We start from the raw sequence: 22,531 nt of genomic DNA, 5'->3' as shown, positions 1-22,531 counted from the left end.
AACGAGCATGGTTAGATTAGTTGTTTAATTGGCTTCTTTTAAAATTGGATCTCAAATCGGATCTTTCCTGCTTCTTTTAAATTTATCGAATCGAATAACGCCGACAAAAACCATTGTCCTCATTTAGGCGAATATATTTTGCAATTTAGGGATGCAAATCAAAAACTGCTTTAGCAAATTTAACCACTTTTGCATTAGAATCCTACTGTGCGATATAAAACGTGAGCCACATTTTGCAAGTAGTTTTTTTGTATCATTATAGATTTTTAATTATGTTATTGTCAATTTTTTTAATAACTTTACAACCATTTAAAATTTTTGCACATTCCTGAAACAAATTCAAATTAGATACATCGTTGGATATATTTAATAGTTTTTCAGCAATTTTGATGCAAAACCGTCCAGAAGGTTTATGGATTTAAAGAAATCAACAAACACTAGTTTTGTTTCCCCAAAAACTAATCAGCAGGAAATCACAAAAATATTTATTAGAATTAAAAAATTCAAATTCAGTTGCTCACGATGGCATAAGCATTGGAGTCCTGAATATGTGTTTGCCTGTACTTGGAGCCGCCTGAGTTGAAATTTTTGTCAATGCTACTGCTAAGGATCTTATCCAGTTCAATTTAAAATTGTTCGAATTAAACCACTCCTAAAATCGGGCAACAAAAATTATGTCAATAATTATAGTCTCATAGGTCTTTTGGGTTCCTTAAACAAGGTTTCTGAAGCAGCCATTTGTCGTCGAAAGCTATTGTTTCTGAACAAAATTTTTTTTTGCGTAGAACAGTTTGATTTTAGATTAAACATATTATGTGCTCATTCTCTTCTGAATTTCATTGAAGAAATCCGAAAAATCCTATATAAAAAGCACAATCTTGTTTTTTGGTCTTGAAGAGAGCCGCTGAGACAATAAGTTATGCAAACGGCTTTAAAAGTTTGAATTGTGCGGTTTTTGTTGAAAGATTGTAACTTTAATTGAGAACTATCTTGATAACAGACAATTATATATTGAAATCAACTCTGTTGCATCTAAATTTTAAAAAATATATGACTTTGTTGATCCCCAACGATCAGTGCTTTGTCCATTTTCTTTTAAACATATCAAAGACCTTATGGGGTATGTTGTGAATATTAATATTATTCACTTTGCCGATGAAACAGAAACCCGTTCACATCGAAATGAAAGTAATTGAGAATTTGATCATATTTTAGTGCAGCAAGAAACTGGTTCTCGCCAATTGACCTCGCTTAAAATATTGAGAAACTCATTGTATTTGCCTTTGTGTACATCAATCTCCTTAATTTTTTTTCTGATTTGGTTTTTCAGCATAAAATCTGTTTCAAATTTTTAGATGTTGTTGATCATGAATTGAAATCCAAGGAAAGTATTTCATATTTAACTTGGAATTTGAGTAGAATCAAGATATGTGTTCAGTAACAAAACAACTGCTTTTTTTCTTATTTTTCATGCAAAAAACATAATCGAGTATGCAATAGTAATGTACGGAATTTCTGCAAAAAACAGAACAAAAAAATAATATCTTGCGGAAAAAAAGTTATCGTGTAGTTTGTTTTCAAAAAAAAGTTCAGAGTCAACTGAAAACTTTATAACACGGAACATTCTGCTTTTTGTCACTCGGAACCTTCTTTTTTTGAAAAATTTTGAAAAAAAATAATAATTACATCACCATGTAACATCGTCAATAAGCGCGTTAGTTTGTACAAAATGAAAACTAGAGTAGAAATGATCAAACTACTTCAAGTACCGCGCTATGGGACATACATAACAAAGTTGTCAACACAAAGAATAACTTGATAAAGCTCTAAATTTTGCAAAGTTGATTGACCTAATTCCGATAAATTTCAAATCAACGTCAAGCTTAGATTTAAGTTCTATTTTAACTAATTATAAAACTAATTAAGTTTTCAATAACAGATAATTAATCGAGCTATCTTGCGCCCACTTCTATCCTCAATTTCTTTTAGTTTTCTCTAAGAATTGTTCTCTTGGACACCTTTAAGGAGTTGAACTACTCATAGGATTATTCCCTCCGGGTGATTGACTTTTTTATTTACAATTATATCTGGTAAATGAATTCAAATATCAAATACCGTTCCTTTCTGTGTCTGCATACTCGTCTCTTTTCCTCTTTTTCTATATGAAGAGTTACTCAGAAAACCAATATAAACAATTAAACTATGGTGTATTTTGGTTATCTATTGAACCCCAACATGAGTTGATAACAAAACGGAACGTTTGTTTTTGCACTCCCCGAAACTATTTAACAAATCTGTTGCACCTCGGAATTGATATGTTTTCGATGGCTATAACACCGTTGCCGTTTTTTCCATTGTCGAATACATTATCAAAGCAGCTGGAGGTAAATTGGGGTGTTCGTTGCTACGACTTCAGCGGCTGTATATAATCTTCAAATTGAGCGAATGAACCCTGGCAATCGGTAATTTTGATGTTTTGTACTTATAAGACAACAAAATCAAATGAAAAAAAAACTATCAATCCTGACGCATTTTTGCTCATGATCAATTGAGCGCATTTGGCCTTTGAGTGTAAACGCTTTCGTTTGTAACACCACAAGAAAAATTATCACAAAATAATCCCGATTAAAAATCGAAATCATTGTAAAAATATCTAGAAATACTAAACTTAATTTATGAGATAAATTTCTTAAGGCATTGTTTTAATTTGATCATAAGATTTAAGATGTGGCCGAAAACATGCAATTAGCTTAATATCTGTTCACTGAAATGCAATAATGTGAACAACTTAGGGGGTTTCTTTGTTAATTGGTGTGCATATTTATTTTAATATGTGTAGATAAGACTATTTTGTCTGCTTTTTTGGAAATAATTTGTCTGGGGACTGTTTTGTTTGGGAATATTTTCCTATTCCGAAATTTTTGGCCAGGGACTATTTTGTCTGGGCCTGTTTTGTCTAGGATTATTTTCATATTCGGGACTGTTTTGCTCGGGACTATTTTGGTCTGGGAATTGATTATCTGGGAATATATTCCTGTTCGGGAATGTTTTGTCCAAGACTGTTTTTTCTGGGACTGTTTTTTCTGTTCAACAATCATTAAATGATAGTTTTGAGTTCTGTTTTTTTTTCAGTGACTACTACTGTCTCGATGCATACCATTCGCAGAATCCGTTCGACGGTGAAAATAAAACTGCACAAGAAATAAGTTCGCTGCCCTCTTACGATCCGATGGCATGCAGAATGTGGTTCTCAACTCTCATTCGACCCAGATGGCAAGAAATCAACATGATCGATTACAGCAGACCATGTAAGATATTTTTAATCATTTTTTCTGTTTTCGTAGCGCAAATAATAGTTCCATTTTCCCTCATTTAATGGGGGACATAGTTCTATTTCTCAATATCCGTCTGTTTTGTTCAATAGGTCAGTGCTAATAAAATACAATAAAATGTATTTTTCTTGTCCTATTCTAAATTATCAACTTCTATTACAAACATAACCCGGTAAAATGTGTGTATTCTATTACTTGGGAAGACTTTTGCTGCTCAGGATAGATTTGAGAGTGCTTAACTTGGGTTGTGGTCACAGGCGCAGGTAGTAGTATTTTGGATAAGTTCCGGCAATTCACTCAAATCGAAAATGTGAGGGCATTGACCGGGTTTGGTGATGCTCTCTGGTTTATTGCTTCTAGCTTAATGGCATCCGCACAGCTGCTTTGACAGGCCAGATTAAACTTTCGGAATTATAGTAATAGGTTTTTAGTATCCCAATGGTTACACATTTTGTCGCCATATTCCACAAATAAACATCTGAGCATGTTTTTGGTAAATTAAATTTATCCATTTGTCGGTGATTTTGCTGAAGCGGCACCAATGCGTCTTCAAAGCTAGTTGTAATTGCCTCTAAAATCAAATAATTGACATAAATGATAATAAAGTTTTGTGGGAATTTAAGTTTATGCAGCTGTGAGAGAAATGTTAAACAATGTATGGTCACTTCTTAGACTCTTGCGAGATTGGTACCAGACAACTGTCGTATGAAGAACACAGTTTTCTTAAAAGACAAGCAATAGCCTTGTAAGATAATAATCTTTATTTGGAGAATATAAGTCACCATATCGATGCTTTACTTGACAAAGAGACACGGGCCGATGAGACAAAATTATTTACATCAAGTTAATTCAGTTTTGTAAAAAAAGTGTTTCTTATTATGCTGAGCGCCATTTTGTTCTAATCATCATCAACAACAAAATGGTACATTAAATGTTTTTGAAAAACGTTCCTTCCTTTCTGGGAAAATGGATAAAACGCGGTTGTATGCTACTTTCGGCTCCGAAAATTATGTAACATTCTTTTTGGGTTAATGTAAGCTTCAAGGAGACACCAATGACTAGCTAGTAGTTTCAAAAGCATTTTAGGAGTAGAATAAATTTTTTTATGGTCAATTATAAATTTGTGCTCAATCAACTTTCGTGTAGATTTTGGTGTCCTTAAAACGCTTGTTTCAATATTTACACCTGGCTATGCATTGAGAAACAGCGGAACCAATATTTGTTAAGAACAAAAAACTCTAAGTGTTCTAACTGTGGCGGTGCTCATGCGACAGTTTATCGCGGTTGTCCGGCCTATCAGCAGAAGCTAGCTGAGGCTTCAAGAAAGATAAATGAGAATAAATACTCTACTGCAGCGAAAAACTTGAAACCGCAAACCAACGTTGAAATGCCGCCACAAACTGAAAAAATAGCTGTTCTTGTAGCCGAAGTCTTGAGCAAAATACGAACAGTTCTAAATACCATGTCATATAGTGATATAATAAACATTGTCTCTAACAGCGCCTCACGCATCTTCAATGAAAAAATTGATGGTCAAAAAATACATGAGAGCATTAAGAGTGCAAATGCAATCCCTGTTAATTCAATGCCGCCTAACAACATATCAAACAGCCAAAACTTTAACCAAAATGGATAAACTCAAAATTTTGCAATGGAACTGTCGAGGTCTAAACAACAAAATAAACGATCTCATTTTATTCTTAGCCGAAAATGACATAGACATAATTTGCGTGAATGAAGTGAACAAATGGCAGAAAACCAACCCTCTTCGTAATTATGTTGTTGCAACAGAAACTTATACCAACAGTCATCATGGCTCTCTTATTTTAATAAAGAACAACATCGTCATAAACCAAACAGAACCAGCTGAAAAAGAGAACGATTGCAGCGGAAAAACACTGGAAATACTAAAATTATGCATCACGCTACCGTATTTTGGAGACTTTTGGATAATATCTGTTTACAATTCACCTGCAAAACCACTCTCACTAGAAAAAGTATTCTCAGAAAGCATGACAAATGTTTTTGTTTGTGGTGACTTCAACTCTCCCCACCAAGAATTAAACTGCTCCTATGATTCTGAAAACGGTGAGAAACTCCTGAATCTAATAGACAACGGTCATTTTAAACTGCTAAACAACGGTCACCACACATATCAGTCGTTCGACGGAAAAAGTAAAAACATGCTCGATTTACACTTTTGCGATAGTACAGTTTTTAGGAGTTTTAGTAATTTCGAAGTCTCAGAGGATCTGGGAAGTGACCATAGAACCACAATCACAACGTTTAACCTCAATATAAGCAAAAAATTTGAATTGAAATCGGAAATTGACTTCAGACAATTCAGGGAAAACGCTAGAAAATCGCATAGATCATCGGACCTTTGGCCTGCGCAGTATCCGGGAAAGGATGAACTAAATAAGTTTAGCAGCAATCTGGTTGAAATAATACACAAATCGTTGGAAGACTCCTATGTCAACAAAAACAAGCTTCCTTACAATATTGAGACACAAAAATTGATAAAACTGAAAAAGAAAAAGCGAAGAGAACTCAAAGGTGCAGTTAACGATGAATTTAGGTCTCTAAAAACCGAGATAAATTATCTGCAGAAAGAAATCAAACGATCAATCAGGCAATCAGAAGAACAAAAAAGAGCTGAAATTTTGGCACGCGCAAAAGACAAGGGCAGCAAAGGTTTTTGGAGAGCAATAAAAGAACTAACTAATGACCACGAGTCAAAACGAAAAACTTGCGACTATCCCGATTTAACATATAAAGAGTCGAAGGCAGTCACAGATCATGAGAAAAGCGAGCTTTTCAAGCAACTCCTAAAAGACACAATGAAAGACCACACAACAGTACCAACAGAAATTGCCGAACACCACGAGAAAATCGAAAAAGAAACCAAAGCATTTCTAAGTACAAACGTCGACACCGAGCAACTTTGTATTGTGATTAAAACAAAAGAATTCGATGAAATATTGAGAGTATCGAGAAAGTCATGCCCAGGACCAGATAAAATCAGCTACAAAGTGCTCTGTGAGTTACCACGGAGTATAAAAGCCCTAGCCTGCCTCCTCATTTCTAGTTCAATTAACAACTCGTAAATTGGAAAGAATCACAGATAACAATGATACCAAAGCAAGATAAAGACAGATCAAAGGCTGAAAACTATCGACCTATTAGTCTTACAAATTGCCTAGCCAAAGTTTGCGAAACTGTTGTGAAAAACATTGTCTTAGAACATTGCGAAAGTCTAAATGTATTTGGCGAAACTCAGAGCGCTTACAGGAAACATCGCTGTACCACAGACAATCTTATCAAACTCACTCAGCACGTTAGTGAAGCTTTCCAATGGTCTGAAATGGTTGGTTTAGTTTGCTTGGATGTTGAAAAAGCATTTGATGCCGTATGGCGTCTAGGGTTGATCCACAAATTGAATTCAATTGAGCTAAAGATCCCAATCATTAAGTGGATAAATTCATTCTTGTCACAAAGGAACGTTTACATAAAGATAAATACTAGTGTTAGCGCCAGTTTCTGCCCGACAGCCGGTGTGCCCCAAGGCAGCGTAATTGCTCCCATTCTCTTCCTTATATACGTTAGCCGATTGCCAAAAATGAAAGCACAGATTTCACAGTTCGCTGACGATTTTGCCCTGTACTACAGATCTCGCTCAACACAACTAATTCAAAACAATCTGCAATCATCACTAAATAGCCTTATAGACTGGTGTGACCACTTGAAAATTAAAATAAATCCTAACAAAACTCAGTACATGATTTTTAAAAACCCATCTAAGAAAAAGTCTGAGCTCAATTTAAAAATAAAAGGCGTACCCGTCGGAAAAACACAAACGCTAAAGTTTCTGGGTATTACTCTCACTACTCATCTCAGATGGAACGATCACTGCCAAAGCCTAATAAAGAGAGCAAACAGCAGGTTATTTCAACTGTGGAGACTTAGCAATCTAAACATCAACGAAGAGAGTCTTTTATTGGTATACAAATCTTGGATCCGGCCTCTTTTTTTGTACTCAAATGCCTGTTGGATTGACCAATCCCAAGCACTCATTAATAAAATACAATATGTCCAGAATAGAGCCTTGAGGATCTGCCTACAAAAACCTATATTTTACAAGGTCCAAAAACTCATGAAGACGCAAACATGCAAACAATTAGAGAAGTTCAGATTAAACTAGCAAACGGGTATATTAGTCGGGCAATTAAACAAAACACACAGTCTGTAGTGGAACTAATTCACAAAAAAAGGCAGTGCCCGCTTAATAATTGCAAAAGTACTCTCGATCACCTTCAATACTAAACAAAAAGAAAAAAAGAAATGACAAACTGGTGCACACTAGCCATCCGGCGTAGGTAGCAGCTCATAACACTGATGAATGACAGAATGAGGATCGAGCCCCAGTGCATCCCCAACTTCAAGGCCTTAAATTGTTTTCCAAGAAAAATCGGCAGCCGGACTGACATCAGTGGAAAACTTAGGAATTGAATAAATAGGAAGACGAAGACAAACACGGGAAAACAAGGAAGTGCAACTTTATATTGAAATCTCAGCGAAAAACATCACACGATTTTAATGACTATTAAACGAAATAAGACAAATTATTAACCAGCAGCGCAGTTGTGAGGAGCAACGAACACGAAGATCTCTGTACCTACAGCTACGGTTCGACTCCAACTTTGTTTATTTATCACTATGCGATTTTGTTTTTCTTTTTTTCATATATCAGTCAATGCGTTTACTACCTACAGCCAACTCAAAATGATTTAGTATAATTGTTGAAGCCAAGCCGATTGGCGCAGCGGAGAATTACGTATACACGTAACTAACAAATCGAACCGATAAGAGTTCGAAGCCGAGAAGTGTCACCTTCCTTTTATTTCCTTCTCTTACTTTTTATTTTGCACATAGGCGTCCTTTTATCCGATCAGAAATAATATGAGTGTATGGCCAGCCGCTCGCTTAGTCAATTCGGGGCCAGACACAACTTAATCTTAATCAACTTCATTCTTTTCATTCTATTCAGCCAGCCGCTCGCTTAGTAAATTCGGGGCTGAACAGATCACCAAAAACACCAAAACAAAAGCTAATTACGGCAATTATCAATTTAAGCAAGCTTCGTTTCCTTTCGAAATCTTTATTTAAGTCTTTTTACCATCTATTTCATACTCCACTGAATTAAATTAAACAAGAGAAACACTTCATCATCTAGCTTTGTGCTGCGCGCGGTTTGGTTTCAGTGGCTTTATGGTTAGGTCAGCGTAGCACTTTTAATCAAGCACTTCTTATTTTTCGTCAGTTTTGATTTTTTTTATTCACTTTCCTTTATGAAATTAAAACAAAATTCATTTTAACTTTTTCAGTCCTTTCTTTTCGAACAGAAAATTTTTGCATTTGTTCTCCTCAGACTGACGACTATTATATTATACGAATTAAGATCATTTGTTTTATACTACCTATCTGCTTTAATTGGTTGGAAGTTAATTCGTATTGCGATCGAAAAAGTATTGAAAATATGGGCCATCAAACATGGAACTTAGCGCGGACAGCTAACTCAATATTAACAATGCCAGCGTGGGTTCGAGACTCAGGATGAGCCAATTTCATCCGTCTCAACTTTTCAGACAATTCCAAACTGAGAACAATGAAACTATGATGCCAAACACCTCCAAAAACAGAACAAAACTTAGTGCAATGCACTAATAACGGTTAAAATTCTGACATCCACAGAATGAGGTTCGAGTCCCACCAACGTCATCAAACATTTAATATCCTGAAAATTTATTTTTTTTTGTTTTAATTAATTAACAGTACTTGTTACTTACCTTGTGATAATGAAAGTTGCCGATGACACCATCCCTACGAGGCTAGCCATGAATCCGATCCATTATCTTTTTGAAATGCCAAGTTCAGCCAATAGAAGCCCTCCATGGTGCTTGAAATGGCTGAGTGCGCCGGATGCAAAGGAAGTCTTTAATACAACAGGAACAGAAACTCAGTTTTAACGAGAATTTTCTGCTTCAATACTTCTTTTTAAACTGAAACTCTTTCTTAATATGTATTAAACTTCTTTTAACGAATGGTTGTACATAAATTGTGTAATTGGCGGAACCAATATTATTGGTTGACTGAAATATCCCTTCGCAGCTTGTGGATGATTATATCCAGCTTTTCTCCAGATTTTTCAATAATGGTTGTCTTGCAAGATCTTCCAAAATAATGGTAGCCATGCAAGATTTTTGCAAGAGTTTTGCGAGATAACTGTTTTTCATCATTGAGCCTTTTGGATGAATCGGTCATAACGTAGTTAGTGGAGTCAGTGCTCCAAAAGTTCAAAGTTCTTTTGAAGCAATGTTTGTTGACAATCTTTCAATTTATATTGGTTGTTTATTAAAAAGTTTCTGCAGAATATTGGAATTTATGCAGCAGTCAATTTGATTTAAAACACTCTACTTGACCTGCACTCATTTCTCAAATGATTTGTGGATTAAGAGCCGTGCATATATAACAGGTGAGCTAGTCTCAAATATCCCAGAATTTCAGTGATTTCCTTGTTTTTGCAGCTCTTCACATTAGACACGCTGCAAGGTGATACCTAGATGTCATATGTTGATGCTCTGACGTCAACTTTCCTAAACAAAAAATAAATTTTAGCTATCACTCATTGTTTTTTTCCTTAAAAAAGACGGTTACGCTGCTAGAATCTTGGAAGATAGACGGTTATCTAACAAGAGTCTTGCAAGAATGACCGACGTTTGTCTTGTCAAGGTATTTGCCAAAAGACTTAATGAGGGGAATTTTTTGTAAGATTTTCTCTCACTGAGATGAAAAGAAATTTGCAACAAGAATCCGCTAATCTTGCACAAATTCTACGAAATTCTTTCAAAAACTTGAGGCATTCATCGAATTCACCACTAAAACTTCGTTGAAAAAGAAAAACATTTTTTCAGCCCTGTTAACTACAAATTTTTCCCGGTAGAAGCTAGGAGCCATCATTTCCCAGAATATCCTTAACCCGAGGAAATGTATTGTACACGACTTGAAAGGAGTTGAGATGACTTGAAATGAGTTGAAAGGAGCAAAAATTGATATTGCGCCCTTTTGGACTATTTGAAAACGACTGTGATCAACTTTTTAAATATATTTGGAAGTTGACGGTAGAGCATAGGTGAAATTAACGTGGATGTTTTATTTAATTTTGCTGGTGATTTAGATTCGTGTTGCGACAACCAAATTGATAAGTATTTGATTTTTGGACTACACAACAAAGGAATGAACCCCGACGAATACTTGTTTAAACTCACCGACTACGAAGATGAAGATAAACCACTCAACTACATATCAGTAAGTGTGCGAAAGTCAAAATTTTAGATCATTCGGGTCGGACGGGGGGGGGGGGGGGGGGGTTGACGTCGAGGAAAATAGATTAAGATTTGAAAATTGTCTGTTAGAAAGCGAACCAAATGTCAACAATTACCTGCTAAACCAGGTTTATCTGGCTATTTAGCTAATATCTTTCCTCAAGTTGCTCGGCTAGAGCAACTGAACAGCTGGATTTCTTGAAGATCAACAATTATGTGTAGTTCTTTTTTCAGAAATGTTTCTATTCAGCTTGCTATATCTATAAACAACTCAATATCTATAAACCCCCCCCCCCACCCAGAGTAGTGGATAAAACAAGGGATTCAACCACCAGTAAAATTTGTCCCTTTCTCCTAACGCTAATCGCGCATGTCGAATGGGGCCAAATTTTACTGTTTGTTGAATCCCTTGTTTTATCCACTACTATATTCACCACTATAAATACATACTACACGCACAATTTTGTGTACAAAAATGTACATAGCTAGTATAATTTATGCAATTCATACACTAATATCCAAAAGTTCTCAAAGCTAGATTTAGGCCTAATTTCATATCTAATATGCCAAACTATACTGAAATAAATCAGGTTAATCATCCCACAAAGTTTTTTTCAATAGAATCGGATAGATTGAAAATAACTCAAAATTGCTTAGAACTGGATAATAAGAAACAAGTTTCTTTAAAATTTTGACTTTAACCAGGAGACGATTGATCTATGATGTTTAACTGAGTGATTCCATGTACCTGGTTACATTTTTGAGCCGAGTCTTGGGAGGTCTTGTTAAAAGGTTGACTCGCCTTTACCACGCTACGGCAGTACTGCTCGACCTTTCTTAATGGCAACTGTGGGGGAGGGTGCAACTACTGAATGCTTGAACACTTTTAATTTTAATTATTAGGCTGACCGAAGTCTAATGTCTAATATTAAGCTGACTGAACAATATTAATGTATCATTTGTAGGGATATCGATATCAATATAAAATATTAAATATTTTTCTGAATAAACAATCACTCATTTATCATTTATGAAAATTGTAGTTCTGTCATGCACCTAGATTGTAGCTGGCTATCCTTCTGAACTTCTGCCAAAAACATTGTTAGGAACTTTTTCCATTCTGAGTAGTAGTCTGTTGAGACTTAGGATTCTTGGATAGCTTTCACACGCCTGAGAGAAGTTGATATAACTCTGGATGGTAGAGTAAGAATATCCTTTATCGTTCAGCAGTTGTTTCCAAGGAATATCCTTATTGTTTTCTTGATGGTCTTGTTTCACTTTCCCCCATATGTTTCCTCTGTCAGAAATTGTCAGTAGATATAAACGATTCAGCTTTCCCTCCATTTTATTGACTGTGGTGAGATAAGACTCTAATTCACCAAAATTGAATGAACTCCTGAGTTTATTGTGGAAAGATAAATATTCCGGCACATTCACTTCAAACTTGTCCAGTGTCTCCTGATGCTCGTAACTTAGTAGGTCCTTCTTGAACTTGGAGAGGAACAACTGGAAGAGTTCTGTTTTAGTTCGCTTTTCAGTCTCACTTTCATGTTTGGCGGTGTTTTCGGGTTTGCATTTGTTCTCCTTACAAAATGTAATCATTTGAGTTGTTAAATTAGTCAACTCGTTTAAATTCTCTTCAGATAAAGAAGTGGATGATAAAGCTCCAGTTGTTAAAGTCTCATCAAATGACGAAAATTGTTTAAAATTTTTCGCTAGTTTTTGTAGTGAAGTGAAACTCATGATCAATAGCCAAAAAATGCCGTGGAGAATAAAGGTCCCCATGTGGAGAATTATTCTAGAACATTCTTTTTTCTAGAATATTCTGACATGATTTTTAATCTAAAATTAGTTATCATGTCCCAAGTAATTACATGTTCTAAAGTAAAATAATAATTAAATCCTTCTATTAAATTGAATGATTTGTATAATCTACTAAAAATTAAGTAAAGATTTTAATAAATACTCACTTTGCTAGCTAATTTTTGAGGGTATCTTTTATTCGAAATTTTCACTTGTTTTCATTCTGTTAGTGGTGGTGGCTTTCTTTGTCAATGGCGGCGGCCATTTTAGCATGACATGCTCTTTTCATTCGATCTGCTAAGCAGTGTAATGCGATGTTAAACCAAGCTTTTTGACTTCTTATACTATAAGCGGTTGCTAAATATGAAAGAAAGCGAACAATAATAGCACAGTCAAAAACACTGAGATCGGTGGAAACACAGTGATTAGTGTTTTTCTATGTCTTCTTGAATATTATACTTATAAACATGCTCTCTGAAATGATTTCTAGTGTGACCATATCTATATCTATGAAGATAAATACATAGTCTACATTTCCTATTTCTAAATCTATATAATGATATATGTTTATAAACATTACACATACTACACGATAGATATTGATCAGGATCAAAATAATGATATCCCAAATGTTCTATATAATCTTTAACCTTAACCATATTTTTACATACATAACAAGAATATTCTAATTCTTTACAATTATTACAGCATTCTTTCCAAGGTTTATTTATACACTTATCGCATTTCAATTTCATTTTTCGAAAAATTATTTTTTGATTATTTCCCTAAAAAATACATCATGTCTCAATCAACTAATACTAGTGTCATAAAATTCTGCGATGTCTGTAATCTATCCTTTGAATCAAAGAAGGCTTTATACAGGCATCAATCATACGATCTCAAACATAAGGAACTATTGGAGAAAATGTTTGAGTCTGAAGAAGAGAAAATCTCGGAGAGGGTTATAGTTTGGATGAAGATGATTATATTATTAAAACTAAACCAGCCACCAAACCTAAAACTAAAACTGAAGAGGATATCTACACCAGAATTAAGTATGAATGTAAAGAATGTCATGAAGAATATAGAAGTAAAGTAGCTCTAACTACTCATTCATATAGTCACAATCGCATGTATCTAGAAAACACAGAAGAATTCGATATAAACTCAAGTCAGAACATGAGAGAATTTTATATTACTGATAAAGGTGGGAATTACATTGAAGATATAGATGAAGCAACTAATTACTCTTTAGAAGAAATTAAAAACTGTTACCAATTTCGTAATGTTAAGATTTTTAAATATAAGATCACGGCTGAATGTGATTATAAGAAGAGAACCAAAAAAGAAGTTAAAACTACTAAAGTATTTTTCAATACTGATTATATTAATATTAATGCAATATATGAATATGGTGACTTCAATCGGTGGCTAGATTTCGAAAACGAAATATATGAAGGTTATGGTTATGATTTTGAGTTTCTTGGAATAAGAAGTATTCAGTTAAACATTGAACCAACTAAGCATCTATTGGTAGTTATATAGATTTACCTCCTGATCTCAAAAACTCTAAATCGATATTAAATATACGTAGTTATAAATACAATTGCTTACAACTAACTATAACTGCTTGGTTACATCCCACACCACACCATGCAACTCGAGAAAGTAAATATATAGATAAACTAATTGAACCAAGACAACAACATCAAGATGATTTTGCTTATATAATAAGAATACAGAAATTGTATGATATTAATATTTGGGTATACACACCTTGTGGTAATGTTAAAATAGAATTGTTTAAACAAGTGGATGATTTTAATAAAGATAGAAAAGATGTAAGAATACTAGTTTGGAGTAATGGTCAAATAGAACACTGTGCTCTAATTAAAAATATAGAAACCTTGTTAGAACGACCAACTAAAAACAACATTAAATATTATTATTGTGATAGGTGTACCTATTGGTTTAACTCACAAATGAAATATGATAAACACGAATGCAGCACCTCATTCAAACCAGAGATTGTTTGTCCTAAGAAAAAACATATTACTTTTTATAAATGAACACAAACGTCAGAATATAAAAAATATTATAACTGCCGATATAGAATGTTGCATTGTTGATCCGCGAAGCGGTTTCACCGATGTCACAACTAATGACTGTAAATATGTAATAGCTGAACATATTCCAATAGCTGTGGGTTACACCTGGCAAGGTAACTTCAAACACTACTTCGGTCTAGGCTACATCCAAAGATTTGCTAGAGATCTGTTAGAAATAGAAACTGAGAATAATTTCAAACATAATGAAAAGATGATATTCACAGAAGAAGATAAATTATATCATGAAACTAATAACACTTGTCATATCTGCAGCAAAACATGTATTAATAAAGTAAGAGATCATTGTACTGAAACTGGTAAATATAGAGGACAAGCATGTAAAATATGTGATCTAAGATACAAACAACAAAACTTCATTCCAGTAATATTCCATAATGGCTCTGGCTATGACTTCAACCTACTATACAGTGAACTCTTTAAACAGAATAATGATAAAAGAAAAGTAGATAACATACCACTAGCTGCTGGTAAATCTAAGATGTTTAGCATTGGTTGTCTTAAATTCTTAGATAGTTATAACTTCCTAGCTATGCCTCTAGATCAAATGGCAAAGATATATGGGTGTAAAACTAAAACATTATATCCATATGAATACTTTGGTTTAGACTCCTATAATAATGTTATAGGTAATCTAAAAATAGAAGACTTCAAATCCTCACTACATATTAAATTACCAACACAAGAAGAAGTAGATAACTTTAAGAATGAAAACAGTCATAAAACTGGAAAAGATCTAACTATAGAGTATTTACAGAATGATGTGGAAATATTAGACTATTGCATGAATGAATATATTAAACTAAGCATGAAAGAATTCAAGCTCAATCCCCTACACTATGTAAGTCTCCCAGGTTATAGTTTTGATTGTTGGTTAATGTCAAGCGGTGTAACATTAGATACATTACAAGATAAACAAATGCTAGATGATTTTGTTGGAGCAAAGAGAGGTGGTATATGTGGAATAATGGGTGATAGATATATAGATAACAGTGATGGTAAGTCCATATGGTACATTGATGCAAACAACCTATATGGTTATGCAATGATGCAAAAGTTACCTTAAAAGGATTTTGAGTTTATTACTATTACTAATCTAGATGTATGGGAAACCACGCTTCAGCGTATATTGAATACTCCAGTGATAGTGATCATGGTTACTATATAGTTTGTGATATTGATTATACTAATGAATGTAAAGAGAGAACAGAACAGTTAGCACTAATGCCTAATAAGTGAAAGATAATTGATAATGAATTAGGTTACAGAGAAAGAGATGGAGGCAAGGCCAGATCCGCGAAGCGGTTACACCGATCAGAGAAATTAATCTTAGACCAAAACAACAAAACAGAATATATGGTTCATTATAGGATGTTAAAGTTCTATGTTAAGATGGGAGTAAAAGTAACAAAAATACATAGAGTAATTAAATTTAAACAAATTATATAGTACATTATATACATAGATTATATATGTAGAGATTATATACAAAACAATACAAATAAAAGAGCAACAGCTAAAACTGAAGCAGAAAAGGATGTAAGGAAAATAATGAATAACTCATTATATGGAAGAATGTGCATGAATCCTCTACACTTCTTTCAAAGCAAGTTCTTGCATGATGAAGAAAAGATAATGAAAAGTGTAAGTAAACCAACATTTAAGAATATAACTAGATATAGAGATTATAGCCAAATAGAATATATAAAGAAAAAAAATAGAAGATGATTCTCCAGTATATGTAGGTGTTACTATCTTAGAATTAAGTAAATTACACATGTATGATGTATTCTATAATATTCTACAACCATCCCTCAAAGATCTAACACTTCACTATATGGATCCGGACAGTTTCGTATTAAGTTATAGTGAAGGTAACGTTAGTGGTGAGCATGTGGTCTTATCTAATTTAGAAGTACCTATAAAAACTAACAATAAAGTCCCCGGTAAGTTTAAGCACGAGCTGGGAAGTAGGATTATTGAGGAATTTATAGCATTGTCCCCCAAAACATATAGCTTCAAAAATTATCCTAAAAACACTAAAGAAAAAGGATTAAAGCAGCATAATAATGCTAGGCACATAGATTATTATGATGCATTAATGAATATTACACAGAGAACAGTAGATGAATGTAGAATACAAAAAGTTGGCGATAACATGACAAAAACAAAAACAAGTAAGATTAGTTTAAATATATTTGATGATAAGAGGTTTTATGTAAATAATATTAAAAGCTATCCTCATGATGAGAATCTATATCTATTCAAAAGAGATTTAATAAAAATGATCCACCAAGCATCAGGGAACGAACAAAGTTTGCGGTTTACCAAACTGCTTCGCAGATCATTAGATGGAGACAAAGACCTACTTTGACAATAATATTCTAGAACTAACCATTAATGATGATAGAAAGTTAATTGAAGTTGCTATTATATTATATAACGAACTTTGCTAATTTTTATAACAAATAATTATAGACCTAATTCATTCATTACATCCATATGGTTGGTAGTTAGTATATTATAAATCATTATCTGAGCCATATATTTTTCCATAGTGTCTCCCATGATTGTATTCTTATGTAGTGTAGCTCAAGCTATTATATTTTTATTATATTCTAGAAATTTTATTATCTTCTTAGCCCCATCTACATATTTAGAATATGTTGAAATTATTAAATCATCATGATTTGGTTCCTTAATATGATCAAGAAACTCATCTATAGTATTACAACGTCTTTTACAAGCTAAACATCTTTTTAGATTAAGAGAGAAGCTGTTTCTATTATCCATTTTTTCCTCTTATTATAATTTTTCAATATATATAAAATGACTAAACTAGATAAACTTATAGAATTAAACAATCTAGAAAAACAAAACAAAAGAAATAGATTAGAAGATAAATTAAAACAACAAGAATAATATGGTGATATAAAAGAGCTATTTGATCCTTTAACTAAAACACTAAACGCAAACAATGAACAGAATCTAGCATTAAGTGAACAAACATTAAGAGCAATAGATTGGCAAAATCAAGAGTTAGATAAACAAACTAAGATGATTGATGAAACTGCTTCGCAGATCGAGCAAGTTGGTTCCCAGTTTAATGAAGCTTTGATGAAGTCCAATGGCAAAGCTGTAGAGGAAACTCGAGATAAACCAGGAATGTTAGTAGATAAAGACACGGCTCAAATTATTAATTTGATGTCAGTTCAACCTAATCCCCAATTAAATTTAAAGTTCGGAAATTTAGATATTGGTGAATTTGAAATGAACGGTGTTAAACTAATTTACCAAGAAAATTCATTTATAGTTAAGGATAATATATATGAGTTGTCAGATGAATTTATAAACTTTCTTACTAACCCTAATATAAAACATAGTGAAATCGAGGAAGATGAAAACAAAGTTAAAAGGTTTTTAAAGGATATTAGATATGATTTAGGAAAAGGGGTTAAGAAAAGTGCTAGATATAGAACAATAAAACGTATAATGGGGGCAAAAGATGATGTATATGGTAGAGGATTAAATAGCAACCCAAATAGTTTAGTAGAAAGATTAGAACTATTAATACTAGAAACAAAAGCTGGTCATGATGGATTATATGATGAAATGCTAGATATATCAAAGCAACTATTATCTATGAATATTATTAATCAAGAACAATTAGATAATTTTGTTTTTAACTATGGTAAATGAATAATGATGGAAAAACAACAACAACAACAACAACAACAACAACTAGCTAAAGAAGTATTCAGTCCTCAAATAACAAAGTGTAAAAGACAAAGAATAATACCATTATATAAAGATGAAACATGGTCAGCTGATTTAATTGATAAGTCATCTCTAAGTAAATACAATAATAATTGTAAGTTCATATTAACAGTTATAGATATATTCACAAAATATGCATGGGCTATTCCATTAAAGAATAAATCTGGTTTATCTATAACTAATGGTTTTAAAACTATCCTATCAGAAGGACAAAAACCAGAAAAGTTATGGGTAGATAGAGGTAGTGAGTTTTACAATAAAACATTTAAATCTTTACTTAGAGAATATGGAACCGGCAAAGCCGCTTTAGGGATCAGTGAAACTGCTTCGCAGATAGAGCTATATTCTACTTATAGTGATTTAAAGGCTGTATTCATAGAGAGATTTAGTAGAACATTATTACACATAATAAATAAACCAATGTTCATCAATGGCGATGGTAATTGGGTAAATATATTAAATGATGCTGTTGTAACAAATAACAATAACATTCACTCAACAATTAATATGACAGCAGTTGACGCTTCTAATAATCCTGATAAAGTTAAATACACTTTTAGTTTTAAGAATATTAAACCTAAACTTAACGTTGGTGATTATGTTAGAAATGTAGATAAACGTAATATATTCTCTAAAGGTTACACTTCTAATTGGAATAGAGAATTGTTTAAAGTCAATGAAGTTCTTAAAACACATCCACCATAACATAAAATAGAAGATATTAATGATGAGATAATAGAAGGTAAATATTATGAACAGGAACTATTAAAATCTGAGTTTGATTTTGAATCTAATAATAAAGTTTTAGAATCATTAAATATATTTCTTAAAATAAAAAATGACAAGAAATAGATTCAATCAAGCTAAACATAAATCAACATCAACATCAACAAACAACTTAACACTAAGTAAGGCTCGTGGGTTATTCCTAGAAGATAATGATAATATTGATATGAAGGGATACCTATAAAATTGCAACTGTACATCCTCTGATAGATGAAAAAGATGTTGTTAATAAAGAGTATTGTGACAATAGCTTATTATCCTCTTCTAACAAAATAGACATTTTAAGTGGAAACATAACTGAACTAAGAAAGGGTGACTTTGATAAAGTTACAACTAAAACATTACAACTAAATGAAACACAAGTTAATGAACAACTAATTAATGAGTTTATTGAATCAACAAATGAAGTCAGAAATACTGTTAAGTTTTGTAATAAAGTTGCTGCAGATACTATCTCTAAATATAATCAATTAAAGCAAGAGTTTGATAATAATAAGTTTAATCAGAATATAACTAACATACACTTAGATGAAATGTTTACTAACGGTCTGACAGAAATGAAAGAATACAATAAATCTCTTAGAGGTGTTATAGTACAATATATAATTGCTATACTTTTACAAAGTAAGTTACTTGATAATAAAGAGAAAGACAGACTTGAGATGCATTATAGTTTTAATCAAGAAGATATAATGAAAGAAATAGAAAGAATTTTTACTAATGAAAATATGCAAAGCTATGACGGAGTCCATGACCAATCCAACAGCACCGAGTGAGAGATTACTATATCCAGATTTGTCATCAGTATCAGAACGATTTATAAACGAAAAGATTCAAGCTAATAATAAATTTAACAACAATATTAACATTATAAAAGATATTAGAAATTATTATGAAACTGAAACTAATAACTATAATAAGAAGTTAAGTAGATATAAGAATTATATTAACATAGCTGAGATAACAGAAATAGTATTATCATCAATAGCAACAACTGAAACAACAACATCAGTTTCATTAACAGGTATAGGATTATCTTATTCTATACCAACAGCTTTTGCTACAGCAACTGTTTGTGGTTCATTATCAAAAACAATTAATACTAAAATTAGAAAGAAAATTATAAAGTATTCAAAAATGTATATTTTTAGTAAACAGTTTAGTGATAAGTTTAATAAACTATATACTAAGTCAATGAATGATAATAAAATATATAATGATGAGTATAATGAATTTGTTAAGTTATATGAGGATTATAAGAAGAATAAGAAAAACAAGCTGAGTATTTTTTTAGATTAAAGATATTAGTGCTTAGTAATAACAATGTTTTTAGTAATAATAATAATAGTATTAATATTTATCCACAAAGCGGTTACACCAATCAGGGAACCTGATTCGCAGATCGATAAATTTATAATCATAATCTTAGTTATAATCATAATCATAATTTAATCATATTCATAAAATAATCATAATCACAGCTATAATCATAATCATAATCATAAACATAATCATAATCAAATAATTGTCTTTTCTTTGTACTTAAATATAACCCTCTACCTTTTTGTACTACCTTTATACCTTCACCAGTAGTTGCAAATTTAATTAAATCAGGTGTAGCCGCTAGAGCTGCTTTAGGGTTTCTAGATGCAGCTGCACTTCCTATTTTACTTGCTATTTCAAATGCTCTTACTGGATTATTAGCTACTTTCTTTCCAAAGTTAACTGTAGTCCTACCAACACTTTTAAAGAAATCTTTAAGTCCTTTTGCTTCTATTGTTGCATCAGATACTGTCACTGATTTATTCCTTCTACATAAAACACAATTACGTTTCAACATCTTAGTTCCTTTTGAAGTAATAGCTCCTCTTATATTAACAGTACCACTATAATGTCTATCTCCAACACAATATGAATTAGTTTTGAACTTTTTTAAAAGACTCATTTCTATATATAAAAAAAAGGAAGTTAAAAAGTATAATCCCTTTGTTGTTATTAAGCCTAAGCCTAAGGTTAGGCCCAAGCCCAAGGTTAAGCTTGAAGCTGGAGGTTTAACTCTAGAGAATAAAAAGAAATTAGACATTATTTATGCTAAAGGTTTTGTTAATACTAATAAGAAATAGTTAGATTTTAACAAGAGTAACAATTAGAGCTGACTAGCTATAAATATAAGTATAAGTATATGGTTATGTATATATAAATATGAGTAAAAGTATATAATTATAACAATAACTATATTATAATATAATTATATTTATCGGTAGAGTTATATCTAAAATTATAATTATCGCTAGAGTTATATCTAAAATTATAATTATCGCTAGAGTTATATCTAAAATTATAATTATAATTAAGACTTAAATTATAATTATAATTAAGACTTAAATTTTAATTATGATATAATATCAACCATCTTATTACCATCACTATTCACACTAACAACCTTTCTAGTTAATACGAATGCATGACATATAACATCTGCAACTGCAGCACTAAATTTAAAATTTAGTTGTGTTGGTTGTGGACCTATATGATCCCTTTGATATCTAGTATCGAATACATATATTCTATAATTACTTTTGAATGTTCTATGATTTATATATGATTTTATATTATGTGGTAGCCCATTATAATCTTTATTGAAGCTAACCATCTCTTTAAAAGCCTCATTATAATTGTTTGTTCCATAATTAATATTCATTCTATCCTCGGGATAAAACTCACTACCAATCTTACAATAACATTCAGTAACATTCATTACATCAAATGTACTTGCATCATGAGTTTGTTCATTAACATTAATATTTTCAAAACCAACTATTATATATTGCGGTCTTTCTATACCACTTTCCATACCAAGATCAAACAAGAAGTTAGTAGCATTGGGTACATTCTTATAAAATGTCTTTCTTTCACAATAGCCAAAGTCTACATTATTCTTTTTACTTAAACCCTTTTGCACAATAATTATCTTATCATTACTGGGATCAATACTAGGCACACACCATGATATATCTCTAATTTCTATATTACCATCATTGGCAACTGCACCAGGATTAGCATTAACTCTATATAGAGCTCTATCATTATTATTTCTTTTTAATATTAGTTTAAATCCTAAACCATATATAACCTTTTCTAAATCATTTATGAAACCAAATAGATCACTCATCTTAATCATCATATACATATGACCTCGTTCTGCAGCAATATGGTCACCTTTAAGTTGACTATCTCTATTGCCCTGATTTCTAACAAAACCACTCTCATATTCATCACAAGTACTAGTTAATAACTTATACATCAATAGATTAGGATGACAATG

The 22,531-nt window shown here is 32.2% G+C and overlaps 1 protein-coding gene across 1 annotated transcript in view; it reads left to right on the top strand.

The window, feature by feature from the left end:
• LOC142350622 (uncharacterized) overlaps window positions 1–22,531 on the top strand; it is a 36,060-nt gene that overhangs the window by 2,528 nt on the left and 11,001 nt on the right. Inside the window, exons 3-4 of the mRNA XM_075402524.1 lie at window positions 3,133–3,308; window positions 10,567–10,697. Coding sequence (XP_075258639.1) covers window positions 3,133–3,308; window positions 10,567–10,697 — 307 coding nt within the window. The remainder of the gene's footprint in view (window positions 1–3,132; window positions 3,309–10,566; window positions 10,698–22,531) is intronic.

The sequence above is a fragment of the Convolutriloba macropyga genome, chromosome 12 (genome assembly GCF_964194025.1).
Source record: "Convolutriloba macropyga chromosome 12, txConMacr16.3, whole genome shotgun sequence".
Lineage (NCBI taxonomy): Eukaryota > Metazoa > Xenacoelomorpha > Acoela > Convolutidae > Convolutriloba > Convolutriloba macropyga.
This window is presented reverse-complemented; position numbering and strand designations above follow the sequence as displayed.